Below are 20,155 nucleotides of genomic sequence, written 5' to 3'. Positions count from 1 at the left end.
AGCCATCCGTGAATGATGTTGTCAAATCCCACTCCCCCCTTTTTTTCCCACTGCTGTGATGTTTCTCAGCAAATGCTAATAAACAAAGTTGTGACTGGAGTTGTTTTCTGGTAAATGATGTTTAGCTGCTGTTTCTTTGACTCTCTTCACACAGCAGCAGCAAGCCGTGAAGGCGTTTATTTTTGTACTGCAGTCTTATCGGGAAAATGTTTTTGGGGACCATGTTTTTTTTTTTTTTTGCTATAGTACCTGGTGTGCTGCCACATTGCCAGTCTGGTATCCAGTTCTTATAATACACCCATGGTTCAGCTAGCTAGCTATGATGCTAGCAGCATTAGTGGGGAAAGCAAGCTAAAATTGTTTATAAATCAGTAGTAACTTAACCGTCATGCCGTCACACGATAACAACACAACTTGTTTACATTGTGAACAATGTAGCATTTAATATTACCTAAATGCTCCATCTAGTGTTGTCTTTGTGTGGCAAGGCGCTGAGGGGCCCGGGCGGGCTTCGAACCCCAGACTCCCGAGTAACAGCCATGCGCGCTTTAACCATTCAGCCAAAGGGAGCTCCATTTGGCCAAGTAGCCAGGGCGCATGATCAATTGGAGGCATAGTGACCGGACCGCCACTGTCACACCTGCGTGTGACAATTTAAACTTGCAATCTTCCCGACTCACAAAGAAATAGGGGGTAAAAAATGGAGAATATAAAACAGAATGAGTAATACTGGTTTTCTGTACTAAACAGAGTCAGGCCTTTTTATAACCGGTGTTATGCTCGCTGGAACCACAACTAGTGTGACCTGATGCTGCGCCCTGAAATTTTTGCTCTTGTTGTTTTTTTTCCGTCTCGCTGTTCGATGTGTCTCTTCATCCGTCAGTGAGACTTGAATGGCCCGCTGGACTTCTTCTTTCACCATAGAATATTTCACACAGTAAATTGAGGCCTCAGTCTGTGTAATATAAATGCTTTCTTAATAAACATTTCAGGAGTCTGTCAGTCGCTGCCTCGACGGTCCCAGCTGAGTTCAGGAATCCAGGGGGAAAAAAGCCCAAAGGTCCAAACCCCCCCCCCCCTGTGAAACCTGCTGGACCACGTCCAGTCTCGGTCTCATGGCCCTCGTATCGCCACGCAAAGGTCAGAGGTCAAAGCTGTACCATAAAAATGAATTGGCTCTACATGGTCGGATTTATTAGAGCTGACGGATTATAAAAAATGAGCAGAGCTTGTGTGGCAGCCAGGATTAGTGATGAAGCAGAACAAATGAATTTTTCTTTTCTTTTTTTTTTTTTTTAACAATTACGTGGCGCTAAAATATCCCACAGGCCTGCTGCTCATGGGCCTCACGTGTTCATTTCCTCTTTTTCAAACTCTTCACCGGCGGCAGGAAATTAGAAAACCACCGGCCTGAAAAGTAGATTTTGGAGCGCGTTGTCAGTAATTGTGTGAGTGAGTCAGTGAATCAGTCAGTCTGTAGCTGCATTTCCATTACCCCGAGAATGGCGCAAAACCTAAATATCACAATAAAAAAAAAACTGGTAATGGAAACACCTACATTTCGAAAAACCACTCAAATATTGCTAAAAGTTTTTTACACTCATGAGGTGGTTTTTCCAGACATGTCGATACAGAGGCATATCGCTAAAAGTACAATGCATTTACGCGCCACTGGACGTGACGTATGGGGTCACGTGACCAGTTTGCTTCAAGTGAAAACGGCGCTTTATGTTTGGACAGAGGAGAAAACAGAATATTTTTTTACAACTAATCGAAGAGAAAAAAATATAACAACCATTTCTTTGCGCTACGTAAACAAACAAAAGCAAACCTAATTCTTGTTAATCTTATTGGACGAGATTTTACCAGAATTATGCACTTCGCAGCCTTCTGTGGAAATACCTGCAAATTGCAACTGTTCCTTGTCGAAATCTTTTAAATATCGCTTTTCTTTTGCGAAAAACTGTAATGAAACACAGTTAGTCAGTCAGTCACACTGAGAAGCTGAGGACATACAGCAAACTAGAGAGGCGGTTAGTAAGTATAAAAATGAAAATAAAAGAAAATAGTTCCAAAGACAAAAGTATCGAGAGGTACGATGACAAACAGGAAGTTGAGTGTTATCACGTTTCCTGTGTGACCGATGGATCAGCTGATGTTGGTGTTGACGTAAAAAACACTGCAGTCGCTCGTTGATCTTCCACCGTCAAATTTAAAGGCCAAGCGTGCAAGATTCAGCAGCATCCAGCAGCGGGAAAGTCTATTGTAATGGTGCTAATGTGCTAATGCTAACCACCACTTTTTGATGCTTCATCCTGCTTCTTTCTTTCAAACTCGCACACACAAAAGACCCACAACGCTGTGGGGCCAGAATTTTTTTCATTTTTACTAAAACTCAATCAGTCCCATTTCTTTCCATTAAACGTTGCACACTGTTCCTTTAACCTCTATTTTACAATACCAAGTGTGTAATGCTGGTCCATCTACATTCTCATATCAGTGTTTGTTGAGGTTCCTCTGCTGTTGTTGTTGTTTTTTTTTATGCGGTTGCATCACAATAAAAACATTTGATAATAGTTGACTGATACGTCCAGTTAGTAGAAAAAAAATTAAAGTGCTTCAGTCCCACTTCTTCATATTCTTTATCAGTGCAGTTTGGCCCTTGGCAGAAAATACACTCAGCCTTATATCAGATTTGCATACAGCGCTTAACATAGTTCGCAACTGGTATTTATATGTGCACATATATAAATATGTATATATAAATATATGTATATATATATATATATATATATATGTATATATATATATATATATATATATATATATATATATATATATATATATATATATATATACGTATATATATATGTATATATATGTATGTATGTATATATATATATATATATATATATATATATATACATATATATATATACATATATATATACATATACATATATATATATATATATATATATATATATATATATATATATATATATATATATATATATAAATATATTTGACACAACATTTCCATCAATTTTGCATAAAATAGACAGTGAAAAAACAACTTCTTTCCATTGGCTTATCCTGAATATTTAGCACCGTCTGCGCCTGCTTCTTGAATGTGTGTGTGTGTGTGTGTGTGTGTGTGTGTCTGTTGCAAAGGCCATCACTGATTGGTTCCCTTGCACGTTTCCCCGCTCACCGTCAAACTCCACATTGACCTTTTGACCTTCACAGCCACGCCCTGAAGCAACAGCAACATTGTTGCCAGCTGAGTCTTGTCATCCATCAGTGAAGTGAAGGAGGCTTTTGTTTCACACCTCCATCCGTTCCAGACTCACTCGTCTCTGCACGCTTTCCAAACAGGAAGTCTCACGGCCGCTCGTCTCCTCTGCGTCAGCGGGACAGGAAGTGAAGGCGGCTACGGTTATGGTGGTTATCCAACAAGGCCCTGCGTGTCACACAGGAAGCTGTGGGTCTCTGGGGGAACCTGGTATTGCTACTGCTGCTGTTCTTGTGTTGTTGGTTTTGTTGTTGTTGTTGTTGTTTTGGCGGTGCCGTTCTTATGTGCCAGTGGTCCAGAGAAGTGCTGGGGTACATACAAGGTGGTTATATACATACATCCATAGCAGTGATAGCGAGGTATACAGGGTTGGCAGCAGGGGGTGCTGGCACGTCTTTAATGGAGCTTGTTGTTGCCTGCCTGTCTCCTGCTCTTCTTCACCCTGAGAACAAGGACAAATGAATACAATGAAGGTCATTCATGAGCCTTTCAGGGATGTCCCGGACATTTGAGCTCAGCAAGTTCAATGTCACATCGTATCGTGTCAAGATATCACACCCTCCAGAATGTTTGTGACGCAAAAACACTTTAGTGTATTTATGTATGTTTTTTATCTGTCCTTTACAGCGACGGGTGAAACACACAGAAAATTGAGGAACAACAATTTGGAACAGCATTTTGACGTTAAGTCAGAGTGAAGGAGTTGGAAAAGTGTTTTAAAAATATAGAAATAGCCGGATGAAGAGATTGCGTTGTTTCTCTTCCTTACTTGTTGATGGCCTTCTTCAGGTAGCGCTGCAGCCACTTGGTCTCGGGGTTGATGCAAACCTCCCTGTTGTTCTTCAGCTTAGCACTGCAAGGTGGGGCAGATGTGCAAGAAATCAGTGGCGAGTTTGTCTCCAGAGAATCACAGCAGTGACGGGAATTCTGGCTCTTTTCAGCCAGTTTAAGTAGATCCTGAAATATTTTTGTTGCTGCTACTTTTTTTATGACCAAATGATGTGCTAAAATTAATGAATAATGTTCATGATATCAAAAACATTAGATATGTATTATATAGTGACGTGTTTAACATTTGTTTTTTGCACTTACTATCTTAGTTTTTATCACTCTAGAGCAGTGTTTCTCAACCACTGTGCCACGGCACAGTGGTGTGCCGCGAGATATTGTCAGGTGTGCCGTGGGAAATTATTCGATTTGTGTGCCTGTGCAGTCTTAGCGCCTGGCAGAGTAATCATGTAGTACTCTTCCATACCAGTAGGTGGCAGCAGCAGGTAGCTAATTGCCTTGCGCTTGGAGACAAGCGAATTAGTGACGCATGGATGCAGCGACAGGTGTGTGGATTGTGGATAGCGGGACGACGGTTGAAAGTGATGGATAAGTTTTTGAAGAGGAAAAATGCTGACTCTGAACTGGACCCTGGACAAAATCCGGACCCAGATGAAGGCCCTAGTATGAGTGGAGGCAAAGACGGTGACGTCGAGCAAAGTTTCTGGCGTGAGGCAATACAATGAAAGCTATCTTTCATTTGGATTTACTTTTACCGGAGATGCAACGGCACCGACTCCGTTGTGCTTGGTATGTGGTGAAAAGCTCTCCAACAGTGCTATGGTCCCTAGTAAGCTTAAACGCCATCTCCAAACGAAACAGCCCTCAGTTCAAAAGAAAAATGTGGAGTATTTTGTTCGACTGCGTGAACACACGGAGAAACAGGCAACTTTCATGAGAAAAACCGCAAAAGTAAACGAGAGAGCCCTTAAAAGTAGCTACCACGTCGCTGAACTTGTGGCTAAATCAAAAAAGTCCCACACTGTGGCAGAGCAATTAATACTTCCCGCCTGCAAAGCCATTGTAAATGAGACGCTCGGACCCGAAGCGGCTAAAGAAATAGCCAAAGTCCCTCTCTCAGATAACACAATCTCCAGACGTATTAATGAGATGTCTGCAGACATCGAAAGTGTGGTGTTGGACAAGATCCCTATCAGTAATAAATTTGCCTTGCAACTTGATGAGTCTACTGATATAAGTGGACATGCTCAACTCCTGGCCAATGTGCGTTTTGTGGATGGAGACACAATCAGAGAAAACTTTCTATTTTGCGAGGCTTTGCCAGAAAAAACAACAGGAGAGGAAATTTTTCGGGTCACATCAGAATATCTGGAAAAGGGAGGACTTAAGTGGGAAAACTGCATGAGTGTCTGCACTGATGGAGCTGCAGCCATGGTCGGGCGCACCAAAGGCTTTGTAAGCAGAGTGAAGGAAAAAAAACCCAGACGTGATCATTACGCACTGTTTTTTACACCGCGAAGCCCTCGTAGCCAAGACTTTACCAGCAGACCTCGTTCCTGTGTTGGATGATGTTGTGCGCATGGTAAACTTTGTGAAGTCAAGACCTCGCACAAAGCTGCATATTTGCAGCTTTGTGCGAGGAAATGGGAGCGGAGCATAAAACCTTGCTGTTTCATACGGAGGTCCGATGGTTGTCGCGCGGCAAGGTGCTGGCCCGTGTGTATGAGCTGCGAGAGGAGCTCACTCTCTGTGTGAGGTGAGCTTTTCAAGCCTGACTGCTGTAACAACTAAAAACAGAGAAAGACTGAGAGCTGTGGAGGAAGAGCTTTGTGTGTGTCTTTCATCGATTCCTGCCAGGATATCAGCTCTGTGTTCATCCAAACAGGCCCAGGTTTCACACTGAGTGAGTATAAATATGAAAGATTATAAAATACTTTCTTTGTGTTTATTTGATTCCTGTTCAAGACGTTATAATATAATGTCATTCTTCAATGTTTAAAAAAAAGCTTATATTAACAATATAACACTTATATTGTTAATATAAGGTTTTTTTTTCACATTTTCAGCTGGTGGTGTGCCGCGGGATATTTTGAGTGGAAGAAATGTGCCTTGGCTCGAAAAAGGTTGAAAAACACTGCTCTAGAGTGTATAAATAAAGGTGTGTTTATATTATAAACATTGGATATAGTCCATGTTTCTTTTTTTTACATTAGTAATTCATATTACGCATAATCTTTTATTACTGTTGGTAATAAATTATTTTAGGTACCAAAAAATTTGAAGAGCCGTTTGGGAGCCGAAAGAGCTGGCTCTTTTTAGTGAGCCGAGCCAAAAGAGCCGGTTCAATAAAAAGAGCCGGAATGCCCATCACTAGTATTATACATCCGGTATGGAACACAGTGCTGTAAAAATAAATATTACCGTAATTTCCGGACTATAAACCGTTACTTTTTTCTCATGCTTTGAACCCTGCGGTTTATACAACGGTGCGGCTAATCTATGGTTTTTTTTACAGCTAACGGCCACTAGGGGACCTTCTCCATTTATGGATTTTTTTGGTGGGCTCGTGAAAGAGTGAGACAGGCAGTTCGCGCGAACAACGAAAGCAAATGTGGAACCAAATACAGAACGAGAGCAAGACAGTTTGCACAAAGGAAGTTTTCATGCACAAAAAAACAAACCAAGAATTGCATATGATGCAGCTTTTAAGTTAACGGCAGTCGATCTGGCTAGATCGCTCGTGCTCTCGTCTGTATGTTCTCTTGTCTTGCTCTTGTTGTCGAGTTCTGGTCCGACTCCATACCAATTAACCGAGGTGACCAGCGGGACCCCGCAAACAGGATCCGCGGTGCGAGTCCAGAGTCGCAGGCTCGCAGCCGCCGAACCGATCCGCTCCGCGAACCCGTTTCCTGACGAAACACCTGCGGCTTATAGTCCAGTGCGGCTCGTATATGAACACATTTATTTTTCCCCCTAAATTTAGCTGCTGCGGCTTATATTCAGGTGCGCTTTATAGTCCGGAAATGACGGTAAATACGAAAACAAACATCCATCCCCACATCACTAAGTGCACGTGAAAGAACACATCAACAAAACGTCAAAAGATAAAAAACTAAAATTTGCAAAACAAATGAAAAACAGCGTTCACTTGAATATTTTGAGTTTTAGCCAAGATTGTCATTCAAAAAACTAAATGCCTCAGCTTCAAGGGATTGATCCTGTTTCTCCTTTCAGCAATTAAAAAAAAAAAAAAACAACTAGCAGCAGCACTGGAAACTTCAACACCATTTCATTCAGAAAAACAATCAATAAAGTGCGGGACGGCTGACTTTTACAAAGGAATTAAATAAAGGGAATACAGATAAAAAAAAAATAAGTACGACTCAGAATAGTGATGCTTCTCGTGCCACCACACACGACATCATGTCAATTTCTAGTTGGCATGACGTGACAGGAATTCTAAGTCCTTCATGTGTCCTGTTTCTTCATAAAAGAAAGACTCTAAAATTCCAGGTGTGCAAAATAAGTCAAATTTAACTGTAAAGCATTCCTCCTTCGTATTGCCAGTCCATCTCCCATCAAGATCTCTTCCCCATGAGCAGTCATCTGTTTCAGCACAGGAGGAGTTGGGAGGAGCCTCAGCCATTTTCGTTTGCTGCTGAAAAGAAGAAGCGATCCCAATTCATAGCCCATTCATAGCCTACTCCAGTTGTTGTGAATGGGTTGTGCTATTGCCTGCAGCTGCGTAGATTATGGTTTTGAAAAAAAAAAAAAAAATAAATCTATTATCAGCTTAGCCTTGTTGCTGTCTCGGGGGAGTTTCTGGTGCTTCTCATTAGTTTCCTGTAGTATTTGTTGTGGCTCACTTTTCCGCTTTGCGCACGTCATTTGTGTACCGTAATTTCCGGACCATAAAGCGCACCTGAATATAAACCGCAGCAGCTAAATTTAGGGGGAAAAAACAAATATGTACATATACAAGCCGCACTGGACTATAAGCCGCAGGTGTTTAGTCAGGAAACGGGTCCGTGGAGCGGATCGGTTCGGCGGCTCCGAGTGTGAGACTCTGGACTTGCACCGCAGATCCTGTCCACTTTTTCTTCATGCGCACTGGAACCATTAAAGTCGCTTCATGAACACTGAACCCAGAAACCACCTGTCACTGTTCATCACTTCCTGCTGAAGCGCCCCCTGGCGGGTGAAGTAAAATCCACAGAAAAGCCGCACCTTTGCATCAACCGCATGGTTCAAAGCGTGGGAAAAAAGTAGCGGCTTATAGTCTGGAAAATACGGTATATTCTTTTCCATGATGCTCCCACAAATGCTTGATCGAGTTCACGCTGTTGAAGTTTCCAGTGCTGCTGCCACCCTTTGAGACATGTTTTTTTTTTTTTTTGCACAAATTGCACTATGCTGTTTTGCTTTTCACTTTGTGAAGCTTGAAGTAAGTCTCTCGTACACTCTGGCTGCTGCTCACGTGACACGTGCAGCAGCCGCTCGCGGCCCTCTTTTACGGCAGTCCTTCACAAATAGTGGGGTGCGTCCCCCTATGTGTGATTAGACAACAATAGATGGCAGTAGCACTCTTAAGCCTCTGTTCCACTAAAATTAGCGGGATGACACCATGTTTTTGGACGCGGGATGTCGCGGAAGCAATCGGCATTGAGTTCCGTGTCCACGCACCAAACCCAGCGGGGTGTCCCCCCCGCCGGCAAGCTGCACCCCCTCCGCTTTCACCGCTGCGTGTCTACTGACGTCATCGCGCTGAGATTGCATGATGAAGTTCTACAGAATTCAAGAGTCCGGCGGTGGCCAGTGTTCTTAGTTGTTGGTCACTTTTGACTGTCGTGGAACGATGACGTCGTTGCCGCCAGACAGTGCCGCCGTGCCGCAATTGTTTCGGCGTCTGGTCCATTTTGTCAGCACGGCTCGGTGAGCAGATTCCACCACCACCAAATGCCGATTATTTAAAAAAAAAACAAAACATGTTTTTTGGGCAGTGGAATTGGGGCTTTATTGTCAGAATATGCACAGGGAGTAGCTATTAGCTCCATGTGTAGGGTTTTTATGCCGAGCATGTGCACACACAGCATACAGCAGGAGATATCAAGTGCAATGAACAAACCCTCGAGACAACATGAGAAAAAAATACTTAACGGGGATGAAAAGAAAGGCGGAGAGAGACGGACATAATGAGACAAACGAAAGCTAAGACCAGGAAATATGACAGTGCACATGTAGACTAACGGTAGGAGGCGAGGAAAGACGTTTCCTACCGAGTAAAAGCGGACTGTGTTTCCTCTGTTTAAAAATGTCGATGTGATAAGCCGCTTGAGTTTTTCTTTCCGTGAAAACGTTAACGAAAACAATACTGTCAGCAATCATCCTACTGCTATTATTATTGGGGCTGCTGTGGCTCAGTTGGTAGAGCAGGCTGTGAATTGATGATCAAAGGGTTGGCGTTTCAAATGCCGGCTCCAGTTGTCCACATGTCTGGCGGAGAGTGGTGGGGGGGGTTTCTTCTTTGGGAGAAGCAGTGGTGGAACGTGCATTTCACATCAAGGCCACTTCATAACAGCCTCAACATACAGAATCACACTTACACATTACATCACCGTAGTGTTAATTTTACCGTCCATTTTTAAAGTTTAGTCCAGTCTTAGTCTGGTTTAAATTGCCCTTGTTAGTTTTTATTACATTTAGTCAACCTTATCCTCTTTTTATTTGGTCAAGTTTTAGTCGACTAAATGTCAAGCATTTTAGTCTTTATCTTAGTCCAAGACAACATTATTTTTGTTAGTCTAGTTTAGTCAACAAAAACTGTTGACATTTTAGTCTAGTTTTAGTCAGGACAATTACTTTAACTGTTCACTTTTTTGTCAGCAAATAATACAGAACATATCCATCTGAACTAAAGTTATATTAAAAAGCATTTTCTCTCATCCTTTCAATAAAGACACACATTAGTAGTCAAACATGTTGTTGTTGTTGTTGTTGTTGTTGAACAACCTGGGTATCTGTAAAAACTAAATTTAACAATTAATTAATACTAAAAATATACAAACTATCATACTTTATATGGACACAATTGCAATGTCCTTTTGATATTAATTTGAAGATCTATAGCATTATATATCATTAAATAAAACATTGGAATGCAAAGTCCTGGAGAATAAAAAAGGTATAAACCACATACTTTTGTCTGCCTTAAACCAACATGTAATCCATCTGAAACCATAGTTGCCTGACTAGAATAACGCATCTACAGTAGCACCATTTTAACTTCACACACAATTTTCTCAACAAGTGACTATGGTCCCTACATGCTAAAATGCCAACGTGCTAAGAAACTAGCGAAAGTTAGCTAGCATTAGCTTGGGATCGTTTTAGCATTATTGTTGTAAGTTAACCTGACACGCAACACCACGTTGGTTTGCTGATATGTTGTTAACAACGACGAACTTTGTATTAACTTACCCGCATTTATTTGTGATGAACGGTGACGTGTCTCTTCAGGTTTGTTGTGTTTTCCCACTTATTTTGTATCCACATTGCTTTCCTTCGGCTACAATTAAACATTTGGTTTTGTGCTCCCCGTCCAGGTAGCGAAAATGCTTCCACACATCAACTCTCCTCTTTCTTCCAAGCCCCCTTTGAGGCGTGGCCATTTAACTTTGTTATATTTCACCAAATTATACTGCCATAAATTTGTCTGTGAATGAGTGAGCCTGCTGAGGATTTGAAAGAGGGTGTGTCTGTGTGAGAGTGTGTAGAGAACAGCGGGTGCTACGCAGAGCGATGCGTACGCATTACGCAAAGGAGACGGGAAGACATAAAATATATATCCTTTTTCGTCCTGTTTTAGTTGTGAACTAAAATGACCATAAATTTTAGCCTTGTCTTTGTTTAGTGAACAATATTTTAGTTTCGTCTTTATTAGTCAACTACAATGCATCCTGATTTCGTCCCAGTCATTGTTTATTCACGTGGGGTTTAGTCTCGTCTCATCTAGTTTTCGTGGGTTCCCCACGGTGGCAACTGGATCTCCGACTTGAGTTAAGTCTGTTAGGGTTCTCAGGGCTTTTCCAATCACAGGAAGCTTCCATGTAAGTTCAGCATAAAGCCAGCTAGCTGGTCTTGGCTTCCTATGTTTTGAGATCTGATTACCTATCGCAACTGACTGTGGTCGGTTCACTTACAGCGAACGGGAGCCTGCTACATTGATTCCGAAGGCCTCAGATTTAAAGAAACGTGAAATCTGCCAAGCCATGACAAGCCAGCTGAAACATGATTGGATAAAAACTCTTCTGTAATATACAACAATGGAAGCAATGCGACCAAGTGGATATTATCGGACGTGAAAAGACCAAACTATGGAGAATAACTTTATGATCTTTTATATGAGAAAATTTACTTTGCTAAGTAAATCTAGGCCCACAGAGAAGGCCTGACAAACCACCCCTAAGCACAGATATGTGCTGTGTCTCAATTCAGGGTCTGCATCCTTGAAGTGCGCATTTTGAAAGGAAGTTGCGTCATAGCACTGCGCGAAGGCTTGTCCCAATTCCCAAGGGTGCTTAGGACGCTCAAAATGCGTACTCGGAAATACGCACTTGTTTTAGCCGATTCCAAGGATGCACCGCTACTATCCTTTGCGTACTTATGTATCCCATGATGCTTTGCGTGCTGCTGCAAAGCATCGTAGGATCCTGGGAAGTCAGCTGAAATTAGCGGCATGTACTGGTTAAGACACGACATATAAATCTAAATATTGAAGTTTCACATAAAGTATCCAGTTTTTAACGTAGGATTTTACTTATTTGATCATCCAACGGCATCGTTAGATGGCTAACCAATAGTTAGCTTGATACTATAAATACGTCACTTCCGGGGTTGGCCAGCAGGAGGAAACAGCGGTGACGCAACAAGGAAATACGCCGAAGGCTAGACCGTCCCGAGTGGTTACCGGGGAGGCGGGGTTTGGTCCGTCCTTCTAGGCTGGTTACTTGAAGAACACTTCGTTCAGACGGAGGACACTCGGTCTGAAGGGTGCAGACCCTGAATTGAGACACAGCAATGGACTCCATGGACTGCACTTATATAGCGCTTTCCAGCACCTTCACGGGACCACGCACAAAGGCCTCTCATTCACCCATGCACACACACAATCATACACCAATGGATGGAGATAGATGGCGCCACACATCTTGACTAATCACTTGTCACTTTTGCCAAAAAAAAACAAAAAAACAAAACACAATTGGCTCCCCGAAAAAAAGGCCCCCAATCAGGAGCCGGCTGCCTTTGTTCACACCCTCTGTTTTCGTTTGCAAACAACAACTTAATCACAGTCACTTCATCCGCCGCAACTTTGATCCCAGTTTGGCTGGGGATGCCTCCAGTTTGGTCTCGACTCCGCCAGCAATGTTGATGGAAGGCAGGAAGGCGAGCAAGCAGAGGAGGAGGAGGAGAGATAGTGATGGAGCATTTTTGGCAGCACGGGATGAGGGACGAGTCCAAGATGCACTGAGAAATATCTGTAAATGTATCGATAGAGAGTGTTCGATCTGCAGCTCCACTGATTAACTTCCATCTGATTGGTCAGCTGTTCATCCTGTAACATTCCAGCTGTTTGGGAAGCTGGTTCTGAGAGAAAAAAGGAATTACAACTTTAAAACAGCACTGACTAAAATAAATAAATAAAAATAAAATAAAAACATACTTTTTTAAAATATTGTCATGTTTGTGTTGAAATGATTGATGGCAACCAGTGAGCGATGATCAGTCTCGGCTGTGAAAGATGGCAGAGTTCCAACGTTCCAAACCACACACCAGGCATTCAGATTTTGTCACAGCCCTAGAATCATATGCTACTGGTTTGCAGCGCTCACCCTCAGCCTGGAGTAGAACAGCACCAATGCCATCCTTGGAGGCATCTGTAGACAGTTTAATCCTCTTTTTGTGGTCATAAAATGACAATGCCGGTACTGTGGTCAGTGTGTTCTGAAACTCCTGCTACTCGCGTTCATGTTTAACTGTCCACTTAAACTCACAGTTCCCGTACAGAAGCTCCCGGATGCGCAATGTTTTTGCTGTTAGATTGGGAATTAACTTGCCTATGAACTCGACCGTGCCCGTGATGCGTAGGACGCCTGTACTGTCAGTGGGCCCTGGCATGTTCTGTATTGCATGTGCTTTGCTTTGATCTGGTTGGACTCCACTTGCAGACAGCTTGTCACCGAGGAAGAGAATTTCTTGAAAGCCAAACTCACACTTGGGTGGGGGGGTTGGAAATAGTGTCGGCAACGTTACATTTTTATACCAGCCCCAGTTCTTCACAGACTCTGTCACCCAGAAGTTATTCACGCCCCTCATTCACAACAAAGAACAATAGGTGGTGCACTCATTTTTACTGTGGCACTCAACCTGCATGTGCCCAAAAATGTAATTGTTTCTTTGGAGAAGAGTGAGCGTCAAATTTACTAAGCACCGCATCCAACTTCTCATCGTCTCCAGGATTGTCAAACACGAACGTGTTAAATACTTCTATGGCCTGTGGCCCTTAAATCGTTGGCAGCAGCGCCGCCTTTCTTGCCTCTGGCTTGGTCTCAAGTCCCAAAGCTGCAACATACAGGTGGAACTGCTGTTTGAAAGCGCGGCAGTTTTCTTCGACGTCGCCTGGTAGCTTCAAACTTTCCGGCGGTTTCAACTCCATGTTGTCCTTAACCATTTGCTCCTGGAACAATGTCATGTTCATGTTGTTTGTTGTTTAATCACATGCTCTCAGCTACAAAAAAAGGTCTCCACTTCAATCTCACGCTACACTTTTATACCTGACAACCGATAGGTGGTGCCACCCGGTGGTCAAAACATGTAACAAACAATCACAACAATCATTATCATCATCATCCTCATCATCATCCTCATACAGTGCAACTTTGATGTCACGTTGCTGCAATTTGCAATTTCTTTTTTTATTATATTTAATTCCATCGCTTGCTTGCGCTAAAAAATGTTCCAAAATGTTTTAAATTTCCTTCAAAATATTTTCAGGTCTCAGTAGCTGTTTGAGGCGATGATGTTTTTTTGTTTTTTTTTGTGGATGTGAGAAGGTGTCCGACTCGTCTCCCACAACTCGACTTCACTGCAAGATGGGATGTTTCTGCCTCCCACACATACACACACACACACACCCACACACACACACCCGCTCTAAGTGGGTTTCCCAATGTGAGGTCGTTTCACCAGTCATGAATCACGGCCAAGACGCTGGATTTGCAGCGATGATCCATCACAGATCCCTGTTTTTTTCCTTTCCTGACGTTCAGCAGTCGCAGAGAGAAGTTGAGCGCGATCGAAGCGGCTTTCGGAAAAAAATAATAGCAGAGACGATCCAGTACCCTTTTTAAGAAGTTGTTGACTTTTTTGATTGTGCATCAATGAAACGAGAATCTAAGATGCTGCTGACCTCTGGCCCCAACATCTTTGGGTCCTCCATCGCAGGACCCCCAATCCTGCAGCGGCAGAAGATCAGGATCGAATGGACTTAACAGTTAAACGTCTTAACTTCCAGTTTCCATTCGCCTCAGCTCGATGCTAAGTCTCTTTAAGAGTCTCCACCTACGGCCGGCGGAGACTCTTAAAGCTGCCTCCACCAGCCGTAGAGAGGCCACTTTATTAGGAACACCGTTTGTTCTGAAACGACAGGAAGCGACGGCTCAACTTATTGACCGGACGGGATTGATCATTTATTTATTTGAAGAGGAAGAAGAAGAAGAAGAAGAAGAAAAAAAGAATTAGGAGAAGAAGAAGATCCAAGACGTAGTAGTGGACATTTACAGGTAAATATGTGGGACTTTTGCCGCTGGCTAACTTTTCATCCTTTGGCAGGTTTGGTGTTAAAACTACAGTCTCGAAAAAAAGTTGACATGAATTTCTTAGGATTTTATGGATTGTAAAGATGAAAAATGATTTTTTGTGATTTCATGATTGAGTTTCTCTTGAAGCTCTTATCTGTAATTATGGAGGCTCAAATTAATTACCAAAATTCACATTTACACCCACGCAAAGATTATCTCTCAACAGTGGCCCAGGCCACACGGTCAGATGTGGGCTGGGGCAGGGTGGGGGATCCTTTCATCTGCTTCCATTGAGATGTTGCGGCTGAGCGCCACCCGTTCTGACCTCTGAACGCCCTCTGACCTTTGAAACTCTTGGCCATCTGTTTTTTCTCCAGTCCCCCTCCGACTTCAACCCCAATGGAGTGGGAGTGGGGGGACGGGGGGGGGATACAAAGGAAATCACTTTGACCCTTAATTATGACAAAACATCAACCAGCCACTGTTCTCCATCAAGTAAGAATGGAGGGACATCAATGCCTCACTCCTCTGCCAACGCTAACGCTAATGCTAAGACTAACACCTTGCTTTTACACACATCTCAAATTGGAAGCCAGCAGCCGGAGTTAGCTTGTCTGGACGAAGGCGGTGTCGGGTAGAAACAGTACAGATGTTCAGGAGTTTTTGAAGCATTTCTGGATCAAATCTAATTTTTATGGACTGCGTTTCATCCATCACAGAGTAGCCAATCTTTATGCATCACTGAAAAATCATTTCATTTTTGAAGTTTTTCAGACTTCTTCAAGACCAAACACATACACTTAAATAAACCTCAAACAGCCACCCTGGCTCACTCTGCTCCTTTCTCTCTTTCTCTGTCTCTCCTCCATTTTTGTATTTCACCCCAACTACTCATAGGCAGATAATGGCCCTCTGGAGTCTGGTTCTGCCCTAGGTTTCTTCCCACTGGGGAGTTTTTCCCAGCCACTGTCGCATCTTGCTTGCTCCGGGGGCCCGGTTGGTTATCTCTGATTGTATAAAGCACTTTGAGACGCCTTTGGTTGTGATTTAGCGCTGTGCAAATAAAAGTTTATCATTATTATTATTATTATTAATATAAACTTTTTCTCTTTCAACTTTAGTTTATCATTTTTCTTGCATAAAAAGGTCAGATTTTTTTCCCCACAGCAGAACAAACATGAAAAGGCATCACAGACACAAGCTTGTGAGCAACTCACATGACTTGGAAGGGGCAGTTGGGTGTGTGGAGGAACTTGAGTTCTTTGATGGAGCGCTGGGGCACCGTGTTGAGGGTGGAGCGACACCAGCAGCGTTCCACCAGGCTGATGGGCTTCGCTGAGGACCACGAAGAGGAGAAGAAAAATGAATAAATGGCAGACGTGGGAGAAAGTAAGACGTGTTGAAGGTCCCACATTGCACACATTTTTCAGATCTTTGTATATTTCTGCCCACTGACCTCTTCATTAAAACAACAACAAAAACAAAACAGTTGGATGAGTGGATAGACAGATAAATAATAATAATCATATCGTAGGGCTCCAAGTCATCCTATACATATTTCATGAGATTACAGATAGCAGGTCTATCGCAGGGCAAAAGACCCGTTTGGATTATGACATAGAAAAGACCTTCACGACAAAAAGTTATTCGTAGAACATTTGAGATCCCAACCGTTTTCAAAAATCGCTCAACATCCTCCCGGAACAACCATGATACTAAATAGCCTCACTATGGGACAAAGACCCACACGTTCCTTGGATAGTCCAGCATTTCATCCACTCTGACCTTTGACCCTTGACCAACTGGAAGCAAGCTATTTTCACTTTCATTCGCAGAACTAAAGAATCGTAAATGTTACAAGTCTGAAACTTTCTGTATGACTGTTACATTCCCACTTTAGTCCAGGGGGGTAAAAAGTAACAGTAGAAAAGAAATATCGGGTCGGACGGGAGTGAATGATGCAGCAAAAGTTTATGTAAAAGGTAAAAGAAGAATTTGTTAAACATAAAAAGAGAACTCCACGAAACAAAGGATTACGTTTACGTAATCAAGCAGCTGGCCCGCTAAACTAAATACAATGCAAAATCAAGAGCACCTCCTCTCCTGAGGAGCGCGACGCACCAGCACAAGAGCCTACGGTTGCATGCTTGTGGGGAGCAAGCGAGGGAAAGAGCAAGGGAGAGACTTCCTCTTTCTGCAGCCTTTTATGTGCCACAGCCTGATATTGCACATTTGCCTCATCAGCGCAGGTAAAGAGACAGCTGCAAAGAGAGAGAGAGAGAGAGAGAGAGAGAGAGAGGGCACGATCATGACCCCAGTCGTAACAATCACACAGACTAGACCTTCACAAGGACAAAATAAAAAGAAAGGTTTAGAAATGTTACAGCATTTTCATTGTATAGCCCTTTAAAGTTGCAGCACACTCAAAATTCACAAAAAATTGCTAAAAAAAAAAAACACTGCAAAACTACAATGCACACTAGCGCCCTCTAGGAATGTCGTAGAGACATGCAAAAAAAAAAAAACATGCGTTCCTGGCTTCAAGACCAAGTTGTTCTCTATTTTTTATACGCTGGACAAACAGGTAGTGAGATGTTTCAACTTGTTTGAAACCCCCTCCAAAATTTTAATGGACTGGCCACTGGCCACTGGCCACGCCTCCACTGTTATTCTGACTCGGTCAAACGTTGCAGACGATACCTATATCTTTCGTTTTGATGCAGAAATGGCACCGTTAGAAGTGTTTCCCAGTTTTCAAAAATGAAGCTAACGTAGCCTCTCTGCTCTTGAGCATGCCGCGGCCACAGCGGCTCAGTCCCGCTAACGCTGCTTTTAGCTTTAATTATGATTCATTCATCTTCTATACCCGCTTATTCCTATTCAGGGTCACGGGGGTCTGCTGGGGCCTATCCCAGCTGTCTTAGGGCGAAGGCAGGGTGACACCCTGGACAAGTCAGCAGGTCATCGCAGGGCCACATAGAACCAAACAACCATTCACACTCACATGCACACCTACGGACAATTTAGAGTGTTCAATTGACCTCATATGCATGTTTTTGGAGTGTGGGAGGAAGCCGGAGAACTCGGAGAGAACCCACGCAGACACAGGGAGAACATGCAAACTCCACACAGAAAGGTCCCAGGTCCGGGCCCCGGAATCGAACCCACAACCTTCTTGCTGTGAGGCGGCAGCACTAACCACTCACCCAACTTTAATTATATTCATTATTATATTTCAATGGAAAAATTGCTGCTAATTTTACAATTGATACACAGTTGTCAGTTTGATTCTGATACCGAAAAATTCAGCATCATGATTTTTTTGCTGAACTGCAACAGGTTTTGACACATTATTAGGTACCCTTTTAGTCCCAGGAGCTTCTAAACAGAGGATGCACACACACACACACACACACACACACACACACACACACACACACATACACACACACACACACACACTGATGAGTTTCCTCCACATTCAATCTGTTCTGGTCCTCAATTCAACGAGGTGGGAGGGCAGGGGACAATCAGCACAAGTGCTCTTTAAAACAATCCCAAACCTCCCGAGTGCCTCAGCAAAGCCGTGTGAAGTGGCTTCACACAACCAACTGTTAATTATTTTTTTCTTCCTTGCCACTGGGGGATGGCATCCCCCCCTCTGATAAACTGCCATCCCCGCCTCTCCATCACTCCCCTTTTACAATAAATGTTGGAAATATGATTTATAATTATATATAATTAGTTCTTCATTAGAGAGTACACATGTTGAGTAAAAAGAAAATAAAAAAATAATAAAATCTGAGGGCAAACAAACATGCAAATGATACATGATTGTTATTTTTGATTGTTAATGCGTTTGATCTTGAGCGTCGCAATGTCAGCATGGCTAAACGAGCAGCCGGACAACGTGATGTCAGAGAGTATTTTTAAAAGAAGAAAATTACAGGTGAGCCATATATCAAGACTCAGGGATCTCAATCATTACTTTTTTATTAATCTATAAAAGTCGCCAGACTTGCCACAGGCTGCATGCTCAATAACAACACAGCTAGTTTTCAAAACTTAGCCATGTAGCCTCCAAACTAGCTGAGAACTCACATTAACGTCTCTCTCTCTCTCTCTCACTCTCTCTCTCTCTCTCTCTCTCTCTCTCTCTCTCTCTCTCTCTGTAGATTGCTAAAAAGCAGGACTTGTCATTCAGTCACATTATATTGTGATTTGTAAGCGTGGCAAACGTGGAACAGGTATTTACTGTTAACATCAGATGACAGTTTGTCTCAAATATTTTAAATCATTATTAAAGCAAAGCATTATTTTTCAGAGTGAATGTGATGTTTTTTTTTGTGCTTTTTCCACGTAAAAGGGAATTCGGCAAAAAGACATGTAAAGAAAAATGTTGTTTACGTTCAATGTTCTTGGTGCAGATAAATGCTGTTAAAAGATTTAAATGATTTTTTTTTCTCCCAGATGTCTGAAATAACTTCATTATAATTTTGAAAAAAATGTGTATTTTAAAATGAGATGTGACTCGCCTTCAAAATCATCCCGTCCTGGATGAAACCATACAGTTTTGTTTTTTTTCCACTCAAGTTTCACAACTTTGCGCATCAGTGAAAATGAGCTGCATGAAACCTGAGGGAAGGCCGCCAAAAATATCGCGTAGGAATGACGACGACTTTAAAACTTTAAAACGGAAAAGAAACGAGTTTCAGACAAGTTCCAAGCAGCAGCAGTGAGAAAGAAACTTTGGACAAAGCTTCTCGACTTCTCAACATCCAACTTTCCTTCCAACATCTTTTGAGCAGCATCTTGTCTCCAAATAACAGAAAAAAGGAAAGTGTGGAGACTCACCGGCGGAGGACGGGACGTGTGTGGTCACTGCCAGCAGACACAGCAGCACGAGCAGCTTGACGTCCATGGTGGAGCTGCTCTTCTTCTTCTTCTTCTTCTCTCTGCTACAATAATCACTGCCAGACTGAGCAGCAGCTCGGGCTGCAGGCCTGTTAAGGCTCCTGCTGAGGGAGGAGAGGGTGAGGGGGGAGTCCCACTTTCTCAGGAGGGAGAGGAGAGGAGAGGAGAGGGAAGGGCAGCCAGTAAGCAGAGACTTCCTCCATTGTGAAAAGTGTTGGCTGAGAATCAAGGAGGAGAAAGTGTGCAGGGAATTCTTTGCTATTCTGTCTTTTCCCCCACGTCCTTAATGTTCCCGGAG

The 20,155-nt window shown here is 42.8% G+C and overlaps 1 protein-coding gene across 1 annotated transcript; it reads right to left on the bottom strand.

Annotated features, from left to right (window-relative positions):
- Window positions 1–2,940: 2,940 nt before the first annotated feature.
- On the bottom strand, window positions 2,941–19,910 carry LOC142895070 (stromal cell-derived factor 1-like). The gene is made up of 4 exons (XM_076035835.1): window positions 19,798–19,910; window positions 16,161–16,278; window positions 4,065–4,148; window positions 2,941–3,737 (listed from the first exon to the last, which is right to left on the bottom strand). Exons 1-4 carry the CDS (start codon window positions 19,862–19,864, stop codon window positions 3,692–3,694), a joined length of 315 nt encoding a protein of 104 aa, XP_075891950.1. The 5' UTR covers window positions 19,865–19,910; the 3' UTR covers window positions 2,941–3,691.
- Window positions 19,911–20,155: the final 245 nt, after the last annotated feature.

This window comes from Nelusetta ayraudi, unplaced genomic scaffold (genome assembly GCF_046127955.1).
Source record: "Nelusetta ayraudi isolate G7.1 ecotype Tasmania unplaced genomic scaffold, CSIRO-AGI_Nayr_v1 ptg000048l, whole genome shotgun sequence".
NCBI lineage: Eukaryota > Metazoa > Chordata > Actinopteri > Tetraodontiformes > Monacanthidae > Nelusetta > Nelusetta ayraudi.
This window is presented reverse-complemented; position numbering and strand designations above follow the sequence as displayed.

Coding starts and splice junctions, on each gene's coding strand:
- LOC142895070 (XM_076035835.1), bottom strand. CDS start 19,864: ATGGACGTCAAGCTGCTCGTGCTGCTGTGTCTGCTGGCAGTGACCACA. Junction 4,149..16,160: donor AACTGCCCCTTCCAAGTCAT/GTGAGTTGCTCA, acceptor CCCACCTTGCAG/TGCTAAGCTGAAGAACAACA. Junction 3,738..4,064: donor CTGAAGAAGGCCATCAACAA/GTAAGGAAGAGA, acceptor CCTTGTTCTCAG/GGTGAAGAAGAGCAGGAGAC.